At 36.3% G+C, this 18,503-nt stretch overlaps 2 protein-coding genes across 4 annotated transcripts in view; both read left to right on the top strand.

The window, feature by feature from the left end:
• LOC121401602 (charged multivesicular body protein 7-like) overlaps nt 1-18,503 on the top strand; it is a 43,584-nt gene that overhangs the window by 13,429 nt on the left and 11,652 nt on the right. The gene's annotated exons all lie outside the window — the stretch shown is intronic.
• Nucleotides 6,727-18,000, top strand: LOC121401600 (tubulin monoglycylase TTLL3-like). Of its 3 annotated transcripts, XM_041587087.1 has the most exons (15): nt 6,727-6,835; nt 7,789-7,821; nt 8,672-9,044; nt 9,524-9,612; nt 10,315-10,411; nt 11,206-11,255; nt 11,743-11,862; nt 12,534-12,648; nt 13,583-13,711; nt 13,962-14,139; nt 14,609-14,757; nt 15,252-15,468; nt 16,042-16,477; nt 17,185-17,200; nt 17,822-18,000. In XM_041587087.1, exons 1-15 carry the CDS (start codon nt 6,773-6,775, stop codon nt 17,884-17,886), a joined length of 2,130 nt encoding a protein of 709 aa, XP_041443021.1. In that variant the 5' UTR covers nt 6,727-6,772; the 3' UTR covers nt 17,887-18,000. The 3 variants fall into 3 exon arrangements, with proteins under 3 accessions (XP_041443021.1, XP_041443022.1, XP_041443023.1); XM_041587088.1 differs by lacking the exon at nt 7,789-7,821; XM_041587089.1 differs by lacking the exon at nt 17,822-18,000 and having other exon boundaries at nt 17,179-17,453.

The raw sequence follows: 18,503 nt of genomic DNA, 5'->3' as shown, positions 1-18,503 counted from the left end.
GCATCTGTTCCTTGTGCCTACTACCTTCCAAGTGGCTGTCATGCTGTGGGACACTTGTAAAGGTGGCAGGGGCAATCTTTGGGCTGCTGCCACTTAGGCAGCAACCCCGATGCCGCCCCCCTCTCCCGTTCCGTGCTTAAAAGTTTAGCGTCGGAGCGGGCCAAAAGGGGCGGCATCACTAGTGCAACGAGCGCATACTGCACTTTCTGCACTAGCAGAGCTAAATTTCCGGTTTAAAAAACGGAAATTTGGCTCTTAAACTTACAGGAGGCGGCTTTTTGCCGCCCTTTGTAACTGGCCAGTCACTGCTGCCCGAGGCAAGGTGCTCAGGCGGCAGCAGCCCACGGATTGCCTCTGCTCATGGCAGGAACGGCCCTGGAAGGGGGTGATGTGATATCTGGGATAAAGTATAAACATTTTGTACCACTTGCCAAAAACGTTGCCTCAGTTTCCCTTCTTATTTTTTTTACTTTACTACACAATTTGAAATCATTTGAGAAAAGCAATGCAACAGTCTTGGTTTCAATCTTAATTATTCCAAAGATTAATTTCACTCCATGTTTACACCAAAAATAAAGAAATTGACACATTTTCAGTTACGTAGGCTATTGCTTGTCTTATTACTTTTCTAAGAACAATGTTCTCAAATTAAATAATCTTCATTACTAAACAGACATGGAAATACTTAATATTAAACTGTATTGCTTAATTGTGTAGCAAATGTATGGTTTGTCATTTGAAACAGATTTAAGGCAACACTGTCCCAGGGACAACTGTTGTTGAGAATAATATGCTGAATCAAGAAAATGATCCTCAGTAATAGGAATCCCAATGCTATACTTTAGAACTGTTGTATACAGGACTGTGTGATCACAATGAATATTGTAGTATAGAACGATGGAAATATTAGGAGCTAAGTGCTTGTTATAATTGTCTTTGGGAAGTGTAGGGTTTTAAGCATATTACAGCAATTATTACATAAAAATGTTGGTGTTTGCACATTAACAGTGAAATCACTAGTGAGTGCTATAATTACACGTGGGCTGCTTTTAGAATCCTTCTTTTCTCTGGAGGCTGAGTGCAAGTAAATTTGTGACATAAAAGCGACATACTGAACCATATAAACATTGATGATCAGGGCCCCAGACAAGATGGTGGATAGGGGCGTAACTACAGAGGAAGCAGACCCTGCAGCTGCAGGGGGGCCCAGGAGGTTTAGGGGCCCCATGAGGCCCTACTTAATGAGCATTTTCAATATATATTGTTAAAACAGGACAACCTCTGGATATTGTGGGGGCCCTGAAAAAAATTTGCTGTGGGGCCCAGTAACATCTAGTTATGCCACTGATGGTGGCAACCAGTGTTTGTAGACCTGTTCTTCTCTGATGGCTGCTCAGCCTTTACTGAAGCTGACACTACTTTTATTATCCTTTTCCATAAGGTTATATGACTGCAATAACATTTTCAAGGTGCTATTATAATGCCAGTGAAAAAACATTTAGCTACTAGCTTTAGCATATTTTTTTTATTGTTTTTTTGCTCATGCGATCAACTGGCTACCAACTGAAGATCTACTGTAGATTGAGATCTCCATGTCCTGAAGGGAATCGTGGGGAAGCAACATGTGCCATAGGATGATAAAGATTATAAAGAGATAATTGAAAAAACTGCAAATCTCAATATGAGAATGATTTTTGACCCCCTAGAATACCTCTCTAAAATGGCTAATCTGAACCTAGTTTCCTTCTTATCCAATGGCTTCCCTGTCTACCCATGCTTATGGATTTGCCTTGTTAATTTTAGGAGGGATAAAAATACTCTCATTTTACCAAATTAAGTTGATATTTTTCAGGGGTGTCCGAAATATGGGCAGATGTAAAATTAAAAACAAGATTTATAATTTTATTTATTTTATTTTTAACCATTGTTAGATTTCATTCATAAAAATATATATTTCCTACATACACGCTAATTGGCAGATTTATTAAGGGTCGAGCTATATCATACTTAGTGCTCTGCCCCAGTGAATCCAAATGTGACTTCAAAGCACTGTAAAACTGGGACAACAATTTTTGTTCCAGATTATGCAATTTTTTAAGGAGTTTGTTCAGATTCCAGTATACAAATGAGGGTTTGGAATCAGTTCAGATTCATTCTAATTATCATGCCAAGAGTATTTGCCCAAATCAAAAAGTTATGAATTCATATATTTTTTATTGTTAAATCTTTGTGTTAAAAATGAATGTGTATGAGTGTGCCTATGTAGCTCAGCTTCTTATTGCTGCAAACATTGCAAATAAATAGTGATAGGCTAATTTGGGCGTGGTTTAATTGCTAGCAAATTTTGGGAATTTATTCACCGGCTTCAAATCATTGAAATTCGCCGTGAATTTGCGCTTACCAAATAAATTCACCCATAATAGGTAATAAACTAACTCAACATGCACTTAATTTTCTGCAATACTCAATGGCAAGTTGAAAGACAGTAAGCCATACAGGAACATCTTTTTAGGGTCCCAAAACTTCATACAGATGTATATTTTTGCAAATATATCGAAATGCACTTGTGGCCCATAGCTGTTACAGGGTCATCTGCAGCATAAATAATAAAACAAATCCCTTTTATTAAAAAAAAATGAAATTGCAGAAATTAGTTAAAAGGTCAACCAAACGAGCGCCCTACCATCATGAAGCTAATGGATCCCATCTGTTAATAATAAAAGTATGTTTGAATTTCCAAAAAAAAATAATTCAATTATCTCAGTAGAACAAGATTTTTTTAACCATGTGCCAAACAAGCAGGTAAATATCTGAACAAACTCTGTCCCAATGTTGACACACAGAGGTGTAAAAATAGAGAGAATGGACCCAATGACTAGTGATGGGCGAATAAATTTGATTTAGTGGAGAATTTCTGTGTTTCGCTCCGATTTTCAAAATTTTATGTGAAAATGTCTGATCTTCCCGATTTTTTTGTGAAAACCTTCAGATTTCACGATTTTTTAGTGAAACCCTTCAAATATCACGATTATTGAGTGAAAACGACCGAATTTCACGATTTTTTTTGTGAACTTTCCGATTTCGCAATTTTTTTTTTAACCATGTGCCAAACAAGCAGGTAAATACCTGAGCAAACTCTGTCCCAATGTTGATTCACAGAGGTGTAACAATGGAGACAATGGACCCAATGACTAGCCATGGGCAAATAAATTCGGCTGCCATGAATTAGTGGCGAATTTCTGTGTTTCGTTCCGATTTTCACAGTATTTTTGTGAAAATGTCTGATTTTCCCGATAATCAGACAATTTTTCGTTTTTCAGGTGATTAATAGCAAAAAATATTGGAAAACCTGTAAAAGTGTGAATGGCTCAAAAAGAAAGTCCAATAGGATCAGCACAGCTCCCATTCACTTCTATGGGACCTGGACTGCTTTTACTTGGAGAAGTTTTGTATCAGAGTTTTTTGTGGTTTTTACACTTCATAAATCTCAGTAGAGTATTAGAGAAATTTTAAAAACTCAAATATTTAGAGAAACAAAATATGATTAGTAAATAAAAAAAATCTGAATGTTAGTAAATAGGTCTCTTGGTGTTTTCGGCACACTTACTGATAGAACTGTATAATGGATGACCTGAAAAGATTCCACTTGATACGAGTGGACTGAATATTCAGGAGAAGAGAAGACGTAATTACTTTATTGTGGAGAGGAGGATATTATATTATTACAGGAATAGAAGGGCAGAGGAGTTCATCTTAATGTACAGCCAGAATTAAAGCCATGCACTAAAATAAATGAAAAAGAATGGAATTGGGGAGGGCGTGGAATCCTTCTTGGCAGAGAATTCACCTGGACTAAAGTTACAGAAAATGATTATTGGTGTATGCTGCAAACTGCCCACTATATGTGAGGAGAATGAAGTCCATCTGATATTAAAAATGGAACAAGCTTCATCACTGGGTTAAGTTGTTATCATGGTTGACCAGTATCCAGACAAGAGTATTCGCTGATAATTTGATCTTTGTAATGCCCAACTTAATGGAGTCATTACCCTCCTTGCTACAGAAACACAAGGGAATCATTTATATGGCAATTTTCTCCTGTTGGCCTCAAAGCACTTTTCACAGCAAACAATGCAGCCATTATAGGTGCACAAAGTAAGCCGGGACACCAGGAGATTGAGTTACTGGTCTAAGGAGTTGTAACAGGGAATCAAACCAGTGTCTCTAATATGAGATCCCACCTCAAGGCTGATCATTTAACCTCTAGGCCAATGACTATTTCTCCTAGAAAGCTCCCTTCAACTATACAATCAATATGAACAAATCAGAAGTGCTTCCAGCGTTTCTTCCCCCCTCACTTGAAGTTAATTGGGAGATAACTCAGATATCTGGAAGTCTACATTCCAACTGACCCTTTAGATATTTACACATATAACTGCAAAACAATGCTGGCTTCCATTGGAATTGTTAATGTCCCTGCACCTCTTGCACACAAACTGGACTATAAATGATTTGAACTCAATGGGCAAATTTGCACCTGGGCTGTAACTAGGGTTGGCACCTGGCTGGTATTTCAGTAGCCTAACTAAAAAGGGGCTTGAATTTCAAATTTAACAACAATGTACTTGTTAATACATTTCTATACATTTTACCCTTGCCTGCCTACCTAATCCCTGATCCACCCCAAATATATATTCTCATTTTACCGCATGTCTGCTGTGATGTTTGTCCCATTACATCATCGATCTGCTGAATTCTATGTCATTACCCACCTCCAGCATCCCAGTGCCTCCTGACTGGTAAAAGGTGGAATCCCTAGCAGTAACCCATGGCAACCATTAAAGTTTTGTTTTCATGTTCTACCTGTAGTTGGCTAGAAAAATCTAATCACTAATTTGTTGATATATTTAATTCCCATGTGCTCCATTGAGCATGAGTAATTTACAGTATGTTTATATTAGAACAAAGATAATGCTATCTATAGATTTCATTGGGTTTAAAAATGTTACAAAGCGACGATTCCGTGAAATACAGTACAGGCGGTGTTATATGTATTTCTTAGAAATCTCTTAAATCAGGATCTTATTTCATGGAAAAGCTAGTAACATACAATGGAGAATCTTTGACACCTCATCAAAGACTATATTTCTGGACCTTAAGGTTATATTGTGTTTATTCACAAAAGTGCATAATCTGTTTCATTCAAAACAACTGCAAAAAATAACAACAAAATAGACTTAAGACTTTGTGAGGTCATCACAATGGTTGCATTGGTTACCACCGTTAGGTCATCACAATGGTTGCCATGGGTTACCATTGTGAGGTCATCATAATGGTTGCCATGGGTTACCATTGTGAGGTCATCACAATGGTTGCCATGGGTTACCATTGTGAGGTCATCACAATGGTTGCCATGGGTTACCATTGTGAGGTCATCACAATGGTTGCCATGGGTTACCATTGTGAGGTCATCACAATGGTTGCCATGGGTTACCATTGTGAGGTCATCACAATGTAATGACCTCACAATGGTTGCCATTGTGATGTCATCATATGACATTGTGATGTCATAATGGACCCTAAGCTTTCTGTACATGTAGCACAGGAAACAGGATCCAAGTTGTCATTTGATTTTCCAGCCAGCTGAGGTAAGCATCAGAGGCAGAGGGTGTGGTATATTAAAACTACTAAAACTTATATTAAGGATAGAAATATATAAATAAATAAGAGAGAGAGGTGTATATATAGTGAATAAAGTACCCCTTGTATAGTGAATAAAGTACCCCTTGTAAAATATAAGGATATTATAAGTTAGCGAGGCATTCAGGCCATGGAACTCTGAAGTGAGTTCTAATATCTTCATATTTTGCAACAGGGGATACTTTATTTATTACGAGTCATGACAGAAATAACATCACTAAGCTCTGATTACAACAATGACATCACTAAGCTCTGATTAAAACAATGAAATCAATTCAATGACCATATAAGGTCAAAGGCTGAGTGCTTCCATAGTGATGTCATAATGGACCCTAAGCTTTCTGTACATGTAGTACAGGAAACAGGATCCAAGTTGTCATTTGATTTTCCAGCCAACTGAGGCAGAGAGTGAGGTATATTAAAATTACTAACACTGATATTAAGGATAGAAATATATAAATAAATACATAAGAGAAACAGAGTTGTATATATAGTGAGTATATTTAGTGAATAAAGTACCCCTTGTAAAATATAAGGATATTATAAGTTAGCGAGGAGTTCAGGCCATGGAACTCTGAAGTGAGTTCTAATATCTTCATATTTTGCAACAGGGGATACTTTATTTATCATAATATATACAGTAATAATACAGTTTGTGTGAGTCATGACAGAAATAACATCACTAAACGCTGATTACAACAATGACATCACTAAGCTCTGATTGCAACAATAACATCAATTCAATGACCATATAAGGTCGAAGGCCAAGTGCTTTTATACAGTTCATGGAACTCAGTGGTAACTTCTAATATCCTCATATTTTCCAACAAGAGGTAATTTATTTATTATAATACACAAGTTTTAGTGAGTTGTGTGACAAAAATGACATCACTACTCACCTTTATAACTGATATTTATAAGGATATAATTTACAGGATATTTATGGCTCTTGTATATTATTATATATATATAGTATAACATATATATTTTTTTTTCTTCCTTTATAGAAAATCAAATAACAAATCAAATAACAAAATCAAATAACAAAATCAAATAACATCTACATTCTACAATGAACACTTTAACGAAAAGACTTTGGAAATGTATTTCTTATTGCTTTCCATTTCGTAAAAAGGTAAGATTTCAAATAATATATATAATATAGATATAATGTATTTAATATAATTAAATGCAATATGTTGTCAAGTTATAAGAATCAGCTCACCAATAAAAAGTCTCAAAAGTTGTAAAATCTGCAGTAACAATTTATCAGAATTTCACAAATATTTGCCTGGGCCGTATCCAATAGAGTTTTTGCTTCATTGTTGTACTTGTAGCTGGCAGAACAGATATAGTCACTGACTGGCTGCTATTTTTTTGTGGCCACAGGTGCAGATTTCCATAGTGTTAGTAAATAAGTCATATTGTTTATTCACGAATAATTAAAAATAAAAGTCCATATAAAATTTGGATTCAGGTATTTGTCAGTTGGCACCCACTCCATATTGGGCCACATATTGTGGAGAATGTAGGTACATGAACATACTTTAATATGCTACAGTTGATATGTATGTTCAGTGTATACCAATGTGTAGCATTTCAGGTCTGTTAAGAAGAATCAGTGATACCTCTCCTTTGACTTGTGCTGCCAGTTGTATACAGTACATGTTGGGTATATGGAAATCATGGGCTGTAAAGGGTCCTACAAATAGGTTTTTCTGGACTGGGGAGGTCTAGTCCTGCCTCTGACTGTTATTAATTCAATTTTTCTACACCTGGCTAGTGATGGGCGAATTTGCGCCGTTTCGCTTCGCCGAAAAATTAGCGAAATTCGCAAAACGGTGAAAAATTCGCGAAACGACGCCGGCGTCTCGTTTTGACGCCGGCGTCCGTTTTTTAGAAAAAAAAATTGCTGACGCCGCGAATTTGAGCCTGCCGAATAAATTCGCCCATCACTACACCTGGCCCATATTAATAGGGATAATTTGGCAAAGAGCTATGTTTAAATACCCAGTATTAACATATTCTTTACTGTCAAATGAAGCGTTTAACTATAAACTGATAATATATATTTTCTTTCTTTATCAGAAACCTAATGACAATGCTGTTGAAGAAATTGAGGTAGGCAGGAGATATTTGTAGATTAAAACAGAACATTCTTTTATTCTTCAGACTGCCTTTCCTTTCATAGTACAGATTTACTTTAGCAACTTTCCTACATACTGACCTAATATATAATGGACGTTTAAGGTGCATGTGGAGTTTTTAACGTATCTTCAGTGCAGACCGAATCCCTTTTTCCTCCTTTTTACCTCTTCTTGTTTAAAAATAAAAAAGTGTGTGTATATATATATTAAACTTCTACACTGCTGCTTTATGAAAAGGCACATGTAGTATTGCTGCCAAAAATACCTTATTTACATATATATATATACATATATATATATATATATATATATATATATATATATATATACAGGTACAGGATCTGTTATCTGGCAAACCGTTATCCGGAAAGTTCCAAATTATAGAGAGGCCATCTCCCTAAACTACATTTTATCCAAATAATTCCACATTTTTAAAAAATGTTTCCTTTTCTTCTGCAATAATAAATTAGTTCCATGTACTTGATCCCAGCTAAGAAGAAATACCAGCCTATTGGGTTCATTTAATGTTTACACAATTTTCTAGTAGACTAAAGGTATGAAGATCCAAATTACAGTAAGATCTGTTATCCAGAAAACTCAAGGTCCCGAGCATTGTGGATAACCAGTCCCATACCTGTATATACACAGTTATACAAGAGTGGACATTGGCTGCTCATGAATCTTTGGGTTTTCCTATAAAATTAGACACATTTCCACATTGCACCAGTGGGTTATGGGCCTAACGTGTGGAACTGTAGCATTTACTTTACACTTTTACCTTACTTTTGTGAATCTCTTATTCTTGCAATATTTTATCTTAACAGATCAAACAGGAATCACTGGAAAAACAACCTATTGAAGCTAATAGTGAAAGAGAAACGAGTTATGAAGTAAATAGTGAAAGAGAAACAACTATTGAAGCTAATAGTGAAAGAGAAACGAGTTATGAAGTAAATAGTGAAAGAGAAACAACTATTGAAGCTAATAGTGAAAGAGAAACGAGTTATGAAGTTAATAGCGAAAGAGAAACAACTGTTGAAGCTAATAGTGAAATAGAAACGAGTTATGAAGTTAATAGCGAAAGAGAAACAACTGTTGAAGCTAAGAGGAAAAGAGAAACTACTACTAAAGCTCATAGGAAAAGAAAGGCGGCTAACAAATCTAAGAGTACAAGAAAAACTGCTAAGAAGCCTAATGGTAATTAGTTAAATGCTTAAATGCTATCTTCTGATTGGCTGAACACTTTCTACCTGTTACTAGAAATGAACTAGTTGGTACTTGTTACTACTCCATGTCCCATCTTTAACCTTATAGTCCAACACTTCTTTCATATTAGTGGCAGAACATGATTTAGATGAATAAATGTGTTCATCTTCTAATCTTCACCTTTATCAACTGTGAAAATTTGTTGTTATTTGTTAACACTTTCCTAAATAGATTTGCCCCTGTATATGTCCTAGTACATGATGTTCTACAAGATTATTTCAAAGAACTGTCTTGTGTTATCATGTGGCTTCATAAAATAGGTTTTATTCTGAATTTCTCCAGTCCTGGGAATTTTGTAGTAAATTGCCATCTTCATTTTGTACTCTTTGTGGTTTGTTAAAATATTATATCATTATTCATCACTCCTGATAATATAATATATGTATGTTATATCTCTTTTGCACATGCAGTTTCACCTGAACGGGATAAATTGTACTGTGACGAATGTGTATCCAGACAGAAGAGATGCTTCGAAGACCAGGTTAAAACATCAATTGCGGTAAGTAATTTACCAGCACCAGGAATTCTTTTAGCCTATGTTGTGAATATAAGTATATTAGGAGAAAAAAACCTAAAAATGACATTGCACAGAGAGTCCATCTCCTACAATGTAAATGATCTTAGTTTGGTGCCTGACTTCCCCAAGGCTATAATGACTTTACATAGAAAAGTTAAAGAACACTAGGAGTGAATAACAGATAAGCCACATTCTGCTCTTCATGTGTCCTGTTGTGAGAGCCATGATTGGCTGGAAGGAGGCACCTGGGTCTAAGATAGACACAATCCACTAAAGTAACATAGTAATTCTGAATATACCTGTAATGGCCATTTTTACAAATGACAATATTAAAAAATATTTTACATTGGTACCAGTGTATTGCTGTGAGTAGATATGCTGATAGCCAACTCATAAGGAAATAGGTAGATGTGAAGAGCATTGTTACATTTATCCCTGATATCTGCCCAATATGCAACAAGTACACAGTTAGTATTGGTTGTATAACAAACTATTATGTTCTTCCACTACAGCTATTTCCAAACCCCAAGACTTATGAATTTGTTTCTTTTATATACCTTAAGGTCCCTTAATATTACATAGAAGAAACATGATCCCATGCAAGCAATTTATTCTGTATAAGCCACCTTTAAGAAATTACTGTATTTGGAATCTCTAATGCGTTTCTCTTTAAATATCCCACAGAAAAAGAAGGTTTTCTGGACTGACTTTAAAAGATCCAATGACTTCGAGAGAGGCCTATTGAGTAGAGGATGGGTGAAGAAAATTGCCCCCACCTTCAGTAAGTCTGCTTAAAAAAAACAAATCTCTTCAAGGATTTTAGAGATATTGAATTGCTAATGATAAAAATGAACCTAGTGCTCCCCACATGCTAGCATATAAATGTCTGCCCTGGGGTTTCATGAGCACAAAGTTGATGAAGTAGAGTTGGATAAAACCTCATGGAATAGGCGACAATTGCATGAAAGTTGCATCCAACTTTATCTTCCAGTGACTTTCTGATCTGAAAATATTCCACGTAAACACATCCCTAGGCCAGAATTTATAAGGAATACTTTTTCTGTAGGCACCTGACACCAAAAAACATGGTTTTGTTACACAGTTGAGTACTCTAGTCTTAAGCCTTAATATTATAGAGATAATATTATATTCCCTAATGTGCCTGGGAAATATGGGCAGAATCTGCTACTAGTGGAACCTTTCTGAGCAATCGAATAAACTGCTATAATGATACTAATGCAGGGATCCCCAACCTTTTGAACCCATGAGCAACATTTAGAAGTAAAAGGAGTTGGGGAGCAACACAAGCATGAAAAATGTTCTTGGGGTGCCAAATAAGGGCTGTGATTGGCCATTTGGTAGCCCCTATGTGGATTGTCAACCTACATTGAGAATCTGTTAGGCAGTACAACTGTTTTTTATGCAATTAAAACTTGCCTTCAAGAAAGGAATTCAAAAATAATCACCTGCTTTGAGGCCACTGGGAGCAACATCCAAGGGGCTGGAGAGCAACATGTTGCTCACGAGCTACTGGTTGGGGATCACTGTACCAATGCAATGTTTTTCTCTTGATAGATGCTGGTCCCAAGAAAACTATATTTTGTGACCCAACATATGGACATGAGGTAAATCCATATCTATGTTTGTACAATACAAAGATCTATGTAAGAAATGTGTGGGTAATCTTAATCTAACCACTCATGGATATGGCCAATTTAATTGAGCATTAAGATAAATATTGTTAATGTTTACTATTATATGCTTTCTTTTATCACACCATTGTCATTGTTCAACCCAGAACAGTGTACAATGACTTGCCCTTTCCTATAGCTAAACATATTTCTTTCTATGAACATAAATATAAATGCACTACATTTACTATTCAGTTAAAGTGCATGATGTGACTGGTGGAGAGGAGCCAAGCAAGTTAGCAAGCTACAGTACTTAGTGCAACTTAATTACAGAGTATGGTAGCAGCATAACTAGCAGTTACTAGGCCAGTTGTTATTTCTTCTGTGGTAAAAGAAGTAATATAATGCTCCAGAAGTTTACTAATCATTTTAGTGTACTTGCCTTCCATGAATAAACTTTGTATTTATTTTTCTTTTTTAGATTATAAGTCGTTATGACATACAACCCAGCCTCATCCTGACACGCAAAAGAGTTGAACTTCATCTTCTGAAAGAGGATCAGATAACCAATCACTTTTACGGTGTGGACGCCACAAGCAAGGTGAGCCAACTGCAGTGACTTACAATGACCCATAGCAACCAATTAGAGCTTTCATTTCTATCTTGCAGTAGACTGATCAAAATGAATTGCTTATTAAATACTATTTGTAAATGTATTCGTAATTCAACCCCACATTCTCAGTGAAATTTGCCGTTTTATTATAATAGCCCAACAAAAAATAAAAAGCAACTTGTTTTAGATGATTTGATCCATGTCTGAACTGGAGGCCCCAGTATTTAACCAGTGTAAAGGCCCAAATAGCTCCACATTGGCCCATTAATAAATACTGGTGCATTGCATTTTGATATTTGCAGGACTGCTTCTTTTTTATCTGAATCATATGGCTTCCAGTTAACATGAGTGGAACCCATTATTTCCAAGTCAAAGACGGTTTCCAGTAAATGGAAGTGGAAATTATTTTACATAGGGTTTCCAAGAGAAAACAAGGCTATGATATGATGCCTCTTGTCACTGGTCATACTCACAATGTAACTTCTTCGGACACAGGTGACCTGGTGGGAATATAGAAGCCAGAAATGTGGCCAATCAGTGGCTCTCTAGATGTTGTTGCATTCCAATTCCTAGAATTTTTCGTATATTTATTTGCTATAATCTTTTTTGACTTTTTATATTTATAAAATGCATAACTAAATATGTTCTTTGTATTCTAGAGTGGTCTGTGCAATCTATTAAGGCAATGGTGTTTGTCGTGTGATGCAAATCCACACACTTTCTTCCCTCGTTGCTACATGTTTAGTGAGAAAAATGAAAAACAAGCATTCATTGGTAAGTGTGCATAAAATACTGTATCATGTCATTATGTCTTGGGTATAGTATCTTAAATCTGGGCTTTATATCCTTCAAAACCAAAGTATTATTTAACTTAGTGATCTACAACCAGTGGCTTATGAGCAACCAGTTGCTCACCAACTCTTTGGATGTTTCTCTCGTTGGCCTAGAAACAGGCACTTATTTTTAAATTCCAGGCTTGGAGGCAAATTTAAATTGCATATAAACTAGGTGTACTGCCATGTAGAGGATCCTGTATGTTGTCAGGCCACGTAGGGGCTACCAAATCACATCACTTATTTGGCACCTCCAGGGACTTTTATCATTTTTGCATTGCTCCAAAACTCTTGTTTTATGTGAATGTGGCTCATGGGTAAAAAATGGATGGGGCCCCTGGTTTAACACTAAGGTTATTTTATATATTGCATTTTTTTCATGGAATAGTTATTATGGTTTAGCTTTTACACAAATGTATTTATATAACAATTGAAAAGGCAACAGAGCACACATTCCAATATAGAACACTGGCCAGGCCATGACTAGTCCCTCCCCTCTCCTTGATGTCTCTCACTTATCACCTAGTCATTAGAATGTTTAAGAGGGATTCTGAAACCACTGGTTCTATATAGCTGTCCATATGAAATAATGTTCCACCCTAAATACAATGTGCTCTAATGTAACAGCCATTAGAAGTTCCCATAAGTATATTATAGTGCATGTTAACGACAACTCTCTGTATCTACTATAAATTGTGCCTATATACATTAATATGTAAAGGAAAATAAATCCATAGTATCACCTGCTTAGAAATATAATTCAAAGTTCCATCTTTCTTTAGAAACTAAATATTTGCCCTGTTTGTTCTCACAGTTATTGTTAGTGTCATCTTTTGGTTAAATAGAGTATTCTAACAAAATTTACCTTTATTTAGATGACTTTACCATGACTGCGGCATGTGGTATCCTAAAATGGGTTTTGAGAACCAATGGAAAGTCTTTGCAAGATGAAGTTATTCCCAGCCGGAAAGAAAAGGAAGAAAAAACGGCTATTTGCATGTCAGGTAAGGGAAAAGCAGCGGCACCTGGTATAGCTACAGCTACTCTGATAACAGAAAATGAGTTACTTGTAGTATTTAAACAAGACCCCTTCTTTGCAGTGACTATAATTGGACAATAACACCTTGTTCATTTTTACACTGTAAGATTAGACTTGAAATGGAGTCACTGGCATCTCATGGTTTTCCAACCAACTATATTTGTTTATTGTTCTCACTTCTTATTAATCTCCTCCTGTTATGTTCTTTTCTGTAGATGCTAAAATAAACAATCATGGCCCTGCAAGAATTGTTCCAGAAGATATTATAGTAACAGCCCTTGTGGCTTGCCAGTTTCATCTGTACGACATGACACATGAGGATGAAGACGACGTAATATGTGCCGGGATAGTTGATAGAAAACATTTCATAAGTGACTACTATCAGGTTATGCAGTAAGTAATGTCAGATGAAACCATTCATAAAAATTTAGATTTAGAAAGAAATTGTCCTGATTATAGGAAAACAATGACAGTGAACACTCTATGGGGTGATTAATGAATGTTCATAGAATGTTTGTTTCTTCGAATCATAGTTTTTGCGCAAATTCATGAATTTTGGAAAACAATGACAGTGAACACTCTATGGGGTGTTTAATGAATGTTCATAGAATGTTTGTTTCTTCGAATCATAGTTTTTGCGCAAATTCATGAATTTTTCTTATAGTTACTTAATCCATGATTTTTAAGTTATTTAGCAAGTCTAAAAACCATAAAATCTACGAATACAAGGGCCTAAAACAAATCACACAGAACAGATAACTTATTGGTATACATTATAATATTCTCCATAAACATTGTATTGCAATAGTGTGATGTGTATTATGTATAACTGTCTCTCATCCCTGCCCTTGTATTGTTACAGTCATGGTGCGCACATACAGAATTCAGACAAGTATGTTGATTACTGCCACCAATTGTTATGTAAGCTGAGAAGAGTGAACCCACAACTAGATATAGATGGAGAAAAAAACATCTGGATTTCAAAACCAAGAGCTCTATCTAGAGGAAGAGGTAAGAGAATCTGTGAAATGGGTACTCAATTGTTGTTTAGGGGGAAACAAAAGTTCAGGTTACTGGTGGGTGCCCCCACAGGACATTAAATGACTCACATACAGTAACTAATGCAGAAGATCATGCAAGGGCTTATATAGTAATAGCTATTTCTATGTGATCCATACAAGGGTAAGGGACCTCACCGCCAGTGAGGTTTTGGGAGGATCCATGAGGGTTTTCATCTCATCTCATACATTTTGGCACATAATAAATTCCCATTTTTCATGGCCAATTCACAGTTATGATTATGGTTATTTCTGTGCAATAATACAGAATATGTATAAATGAATTCCTAATTAGATGTGTGAGATGTAGGACCAATATGGTTTCAAAGGAGCAACCTTAGTTATTGGTCCAACGCATGCTGATTTTGTTGCTTCAGGCGTTACAGAATGGTTTACTACAATATTGATTTAAACAGAGATTGATTCATGTTTTACATTTTATTACAGGGATACGTTGCAGAAATGATCTGAAAGACATATGTTCCTTGGGATGGAAATGGGTGGTTCAAAAGTACATAGAGAGACCACTTCTTGTATATGGAACCAAAATTGATCTCCGTCAGCATTTCCTCATAACGGACTGGTACCCCTTAACTATCTGGTTCTATAAGCACAGTTTCCTCCGTTTCTCATCTCAGCCCTTCACGCTGGAGAGTTTAGATACGTAAGTAGAGGGTGCAAAATCTTGCATTCTATTTATTTGTTATACAGTAATGACGTGATGTTGATATGACTTCACTGCTTTGTACTCTCAGAGGCTCATGTACAAACAGAAATAAGACTACTCTCTGCCTTATTTTAGCATGTTACAAACTGGTATAAATATCATAAAACCTTTTTTAATTTAAAAAGTAAGAATTACATTATAAAACACCTTGGACAATTGTGCCATTGTTGCTTGTAACTTAAAGGTAATTTATAGGTTTAATCCACGGTGTATACGATAATGTTTGGGATAAATCACTTTATGGCATGAAATGTATTTGCTTGTTTCCTTTACATCTGTGAAGTGGATGAATATGCTAAAGGCTCTGTTCTTCTAACCTCTGATTCTGTAACAGTTGCATTGGTTACAGGGCTCTGTAATTTTGCTCTAACTATGGTAGTCAGCTTGCTAAATCTAATGAATGGCTAAGGCAAGATTAGAATATTTAGTGACTCACTGGATACCGACACTGGATTACTAGTGATGGATCAGGCACATAAACCTGACCATTGTATTGTTTTATCCTTCCAGCGCCATCCATGTATGTAATAGCGCCATACAGAGAAAATTAAAGAATGCACCAAATCGTCACCCCAACCTGCCTGAAGAAAACATGTGGCACAGTGACGAATTCAAAGAGTATCTTTGTACAATCGGAAAAGAGCAAGTCTGGGATTCAATCATTATACCAGGGATGAAGAAAGCCCTCATTCATACAATGAAGGCCGCTCGGGAAAATGTGAAGTACAAGAAAAACAGTTATGACCTTTTTGGTTCAGATTTTCTGTTTGGAGAAAACTTTCAGCCCTGGCTACTTGAGATACAATACAAACCTGACATAACCAAAGACACGTCAGTAATGAAGAAAATTGTTCCACCAATGGTAGAGGACATTCTACGTGTTGTGATTGATTACAAGGATGACCCTAACTGTAATGTGGGAGGATTTGAACTTATATATAAACAGGTAAGTGCAAGTCAAGGGACAGAAACTTAGATACTGATGAATGTCTAAAGAATAATATAACCTCAGGCATATAATCTGAGTACATAATGTTTTTGGGCTGTGTTTATTTACATAAGTATGCCATGGGTGGGTATTTGCTACTTCAGGCTCTCTTACCCCATGGGAATGTCTTGTAGATTGGACAAAATTGGTGTCCAACCCCCTGATAAGTTTAACACTGGCCCCAAGGGGATGAGGGGGTTGCAATTGCACCCAGGCAAGTAGTTATGCCACCAGCACTCGCCTCAGCCTTGGAAATGGCTATTAGTTGTTACGCTCAACCCAAAACTAAGCAGTTCCTCTTAACTTAGAACAAGGTTACAGACATTTGTAAGCCAATACGTTTTAATCGTATCCAGAACAGTAAAATATTCAACTACCTTATAATTATAGGAAGGTATTACGTGAGAACATACAAATTAAGATTGTAGGCAATATAACACAGATTTAACACTAGGACACTGGGTATAACTTTTGGTATTACATCTGAGTATAGGAGACATCATTTTGAATACATAATGAAAATGATTCATTTAAGCCTAATGGACTATATATATATATATATATATATATATATATATATATATATATATATATATATATATATATATATATATATATATATATATATATATTAGTGCTAAAAGCTTTCTGTTTTTCAGTTCTAGGCAAATTATACTGGAAATGTGTCACGGTCAGCACCCAACACCAGAACAGATGCCAGGCACCCTGGTCTCGGCTCGTACTTCACCAGTTAAGTGACGGCCTTTGGCCTCGGGAGGAGCCCTCAGCTTACTCAGATGCCACCTGGACTTAACGAGAGGTGCAAGGCGTAAGTTCTGGCAGGCAATGGGGCACGACTGTTTACAAGGATGCTGGAAGATAGGAAGCCACCATGAACAGGCAGGCCGGACCAGCAGTAGGAATCGTCAGGCAGGTAAGGGTATAAACCAGGTTATCAATTGGAAGGATTCAGCATGAGAGTAGTAGAGATTCAGGCAAAGATCAGGATTGGAGAGATCAGCGTAGTAAGCAAGCAGGTATGGGTCAAACACGAAGGATCAGTCAGGATTCACAACAATAAGCTCTCAGGAACAAGCTAATTGAACCTACAATGGGCAATGAGCTAATACTAAAAATCCCCTTTTATACATTTGAATTTCCGCGCCAATGCACGCTGGCGCAATCACGTCAGCACGCCTGCGCCTTTATGCATTGCCCTAGAGGACTGGAACCAGCATGGAGCAGGGAGCAACGCGCGTGGACCCCACTGCCGGTAGACCACCAGGGTTAGAGCCTTACAAAATGGGATTCTCAGTAAAGAAAAAACATTTAGAGATCTGAAGATAACAACCATCTCTGATCCATAACAGGTGGCTAGTGGGATGAGTCTTGGAGGAAGGAATAGTCCAACCAACCATTTCCTTTTGATGCCTATTTTTTTCTTTGTTATACCTTTTTTAAAATAAAAATTATTTCCTTAATCACTTTTTTGTCTTCCTTATGAATAATAGAAATACTTTTTAACGTTGGTATCAGTTGACACCCATAGCTACACCCACAAAGAGCACCTCTTAAAAAAAAAAAAAAAAAAAAAAAAAAAAATATATATATATATATATATATATATATATATATATATATATATATATATATATATATATATATATATATATATATATAGGTACAATAGGTACAATAATTCCATCAAAAGCACATTTAGTTTGATGCAGAGAGTAATGTTCCAAAGAGTATGCCATTTATTTTGTGGTATTTGATTTATTGATCATGTAATTTATGTAACTATTTTTTGGTTGAACGTGTCACCATTTTCCATCTTTCCCCGCTGTTAACTCCTGGCCGGGTGGTGGGTCAATGATATCATGGGGGGGCAGGTTGGTGACATTGCGAGGATGGACCTGTCATGTCAGTGGACACTCCTCATGTTAGGATTAATGCTGGATGCAGTTTGCAAAGTGCAAATAAA

Source organism: Xenopus laevis, chromosome 3L (genome assembly GCF_017654675.1).
Source record: "Xenopus laevis strain J_2021 chromosome 3L, Xenopus_laevis_v10.1, whole genome shotgun sequence".
Classification (NCBI taxonomy): Eukaryota; Metazoa; Chordata; class Amphibia; order Anura; family Pipidae; genus Xenopus; species Xenopus laevis.
The sequence above is the reverse complement of the archived record's forward strand: the minus strand, read 5'-3'. Positions and strand labels throughout refer to the sequence as shown.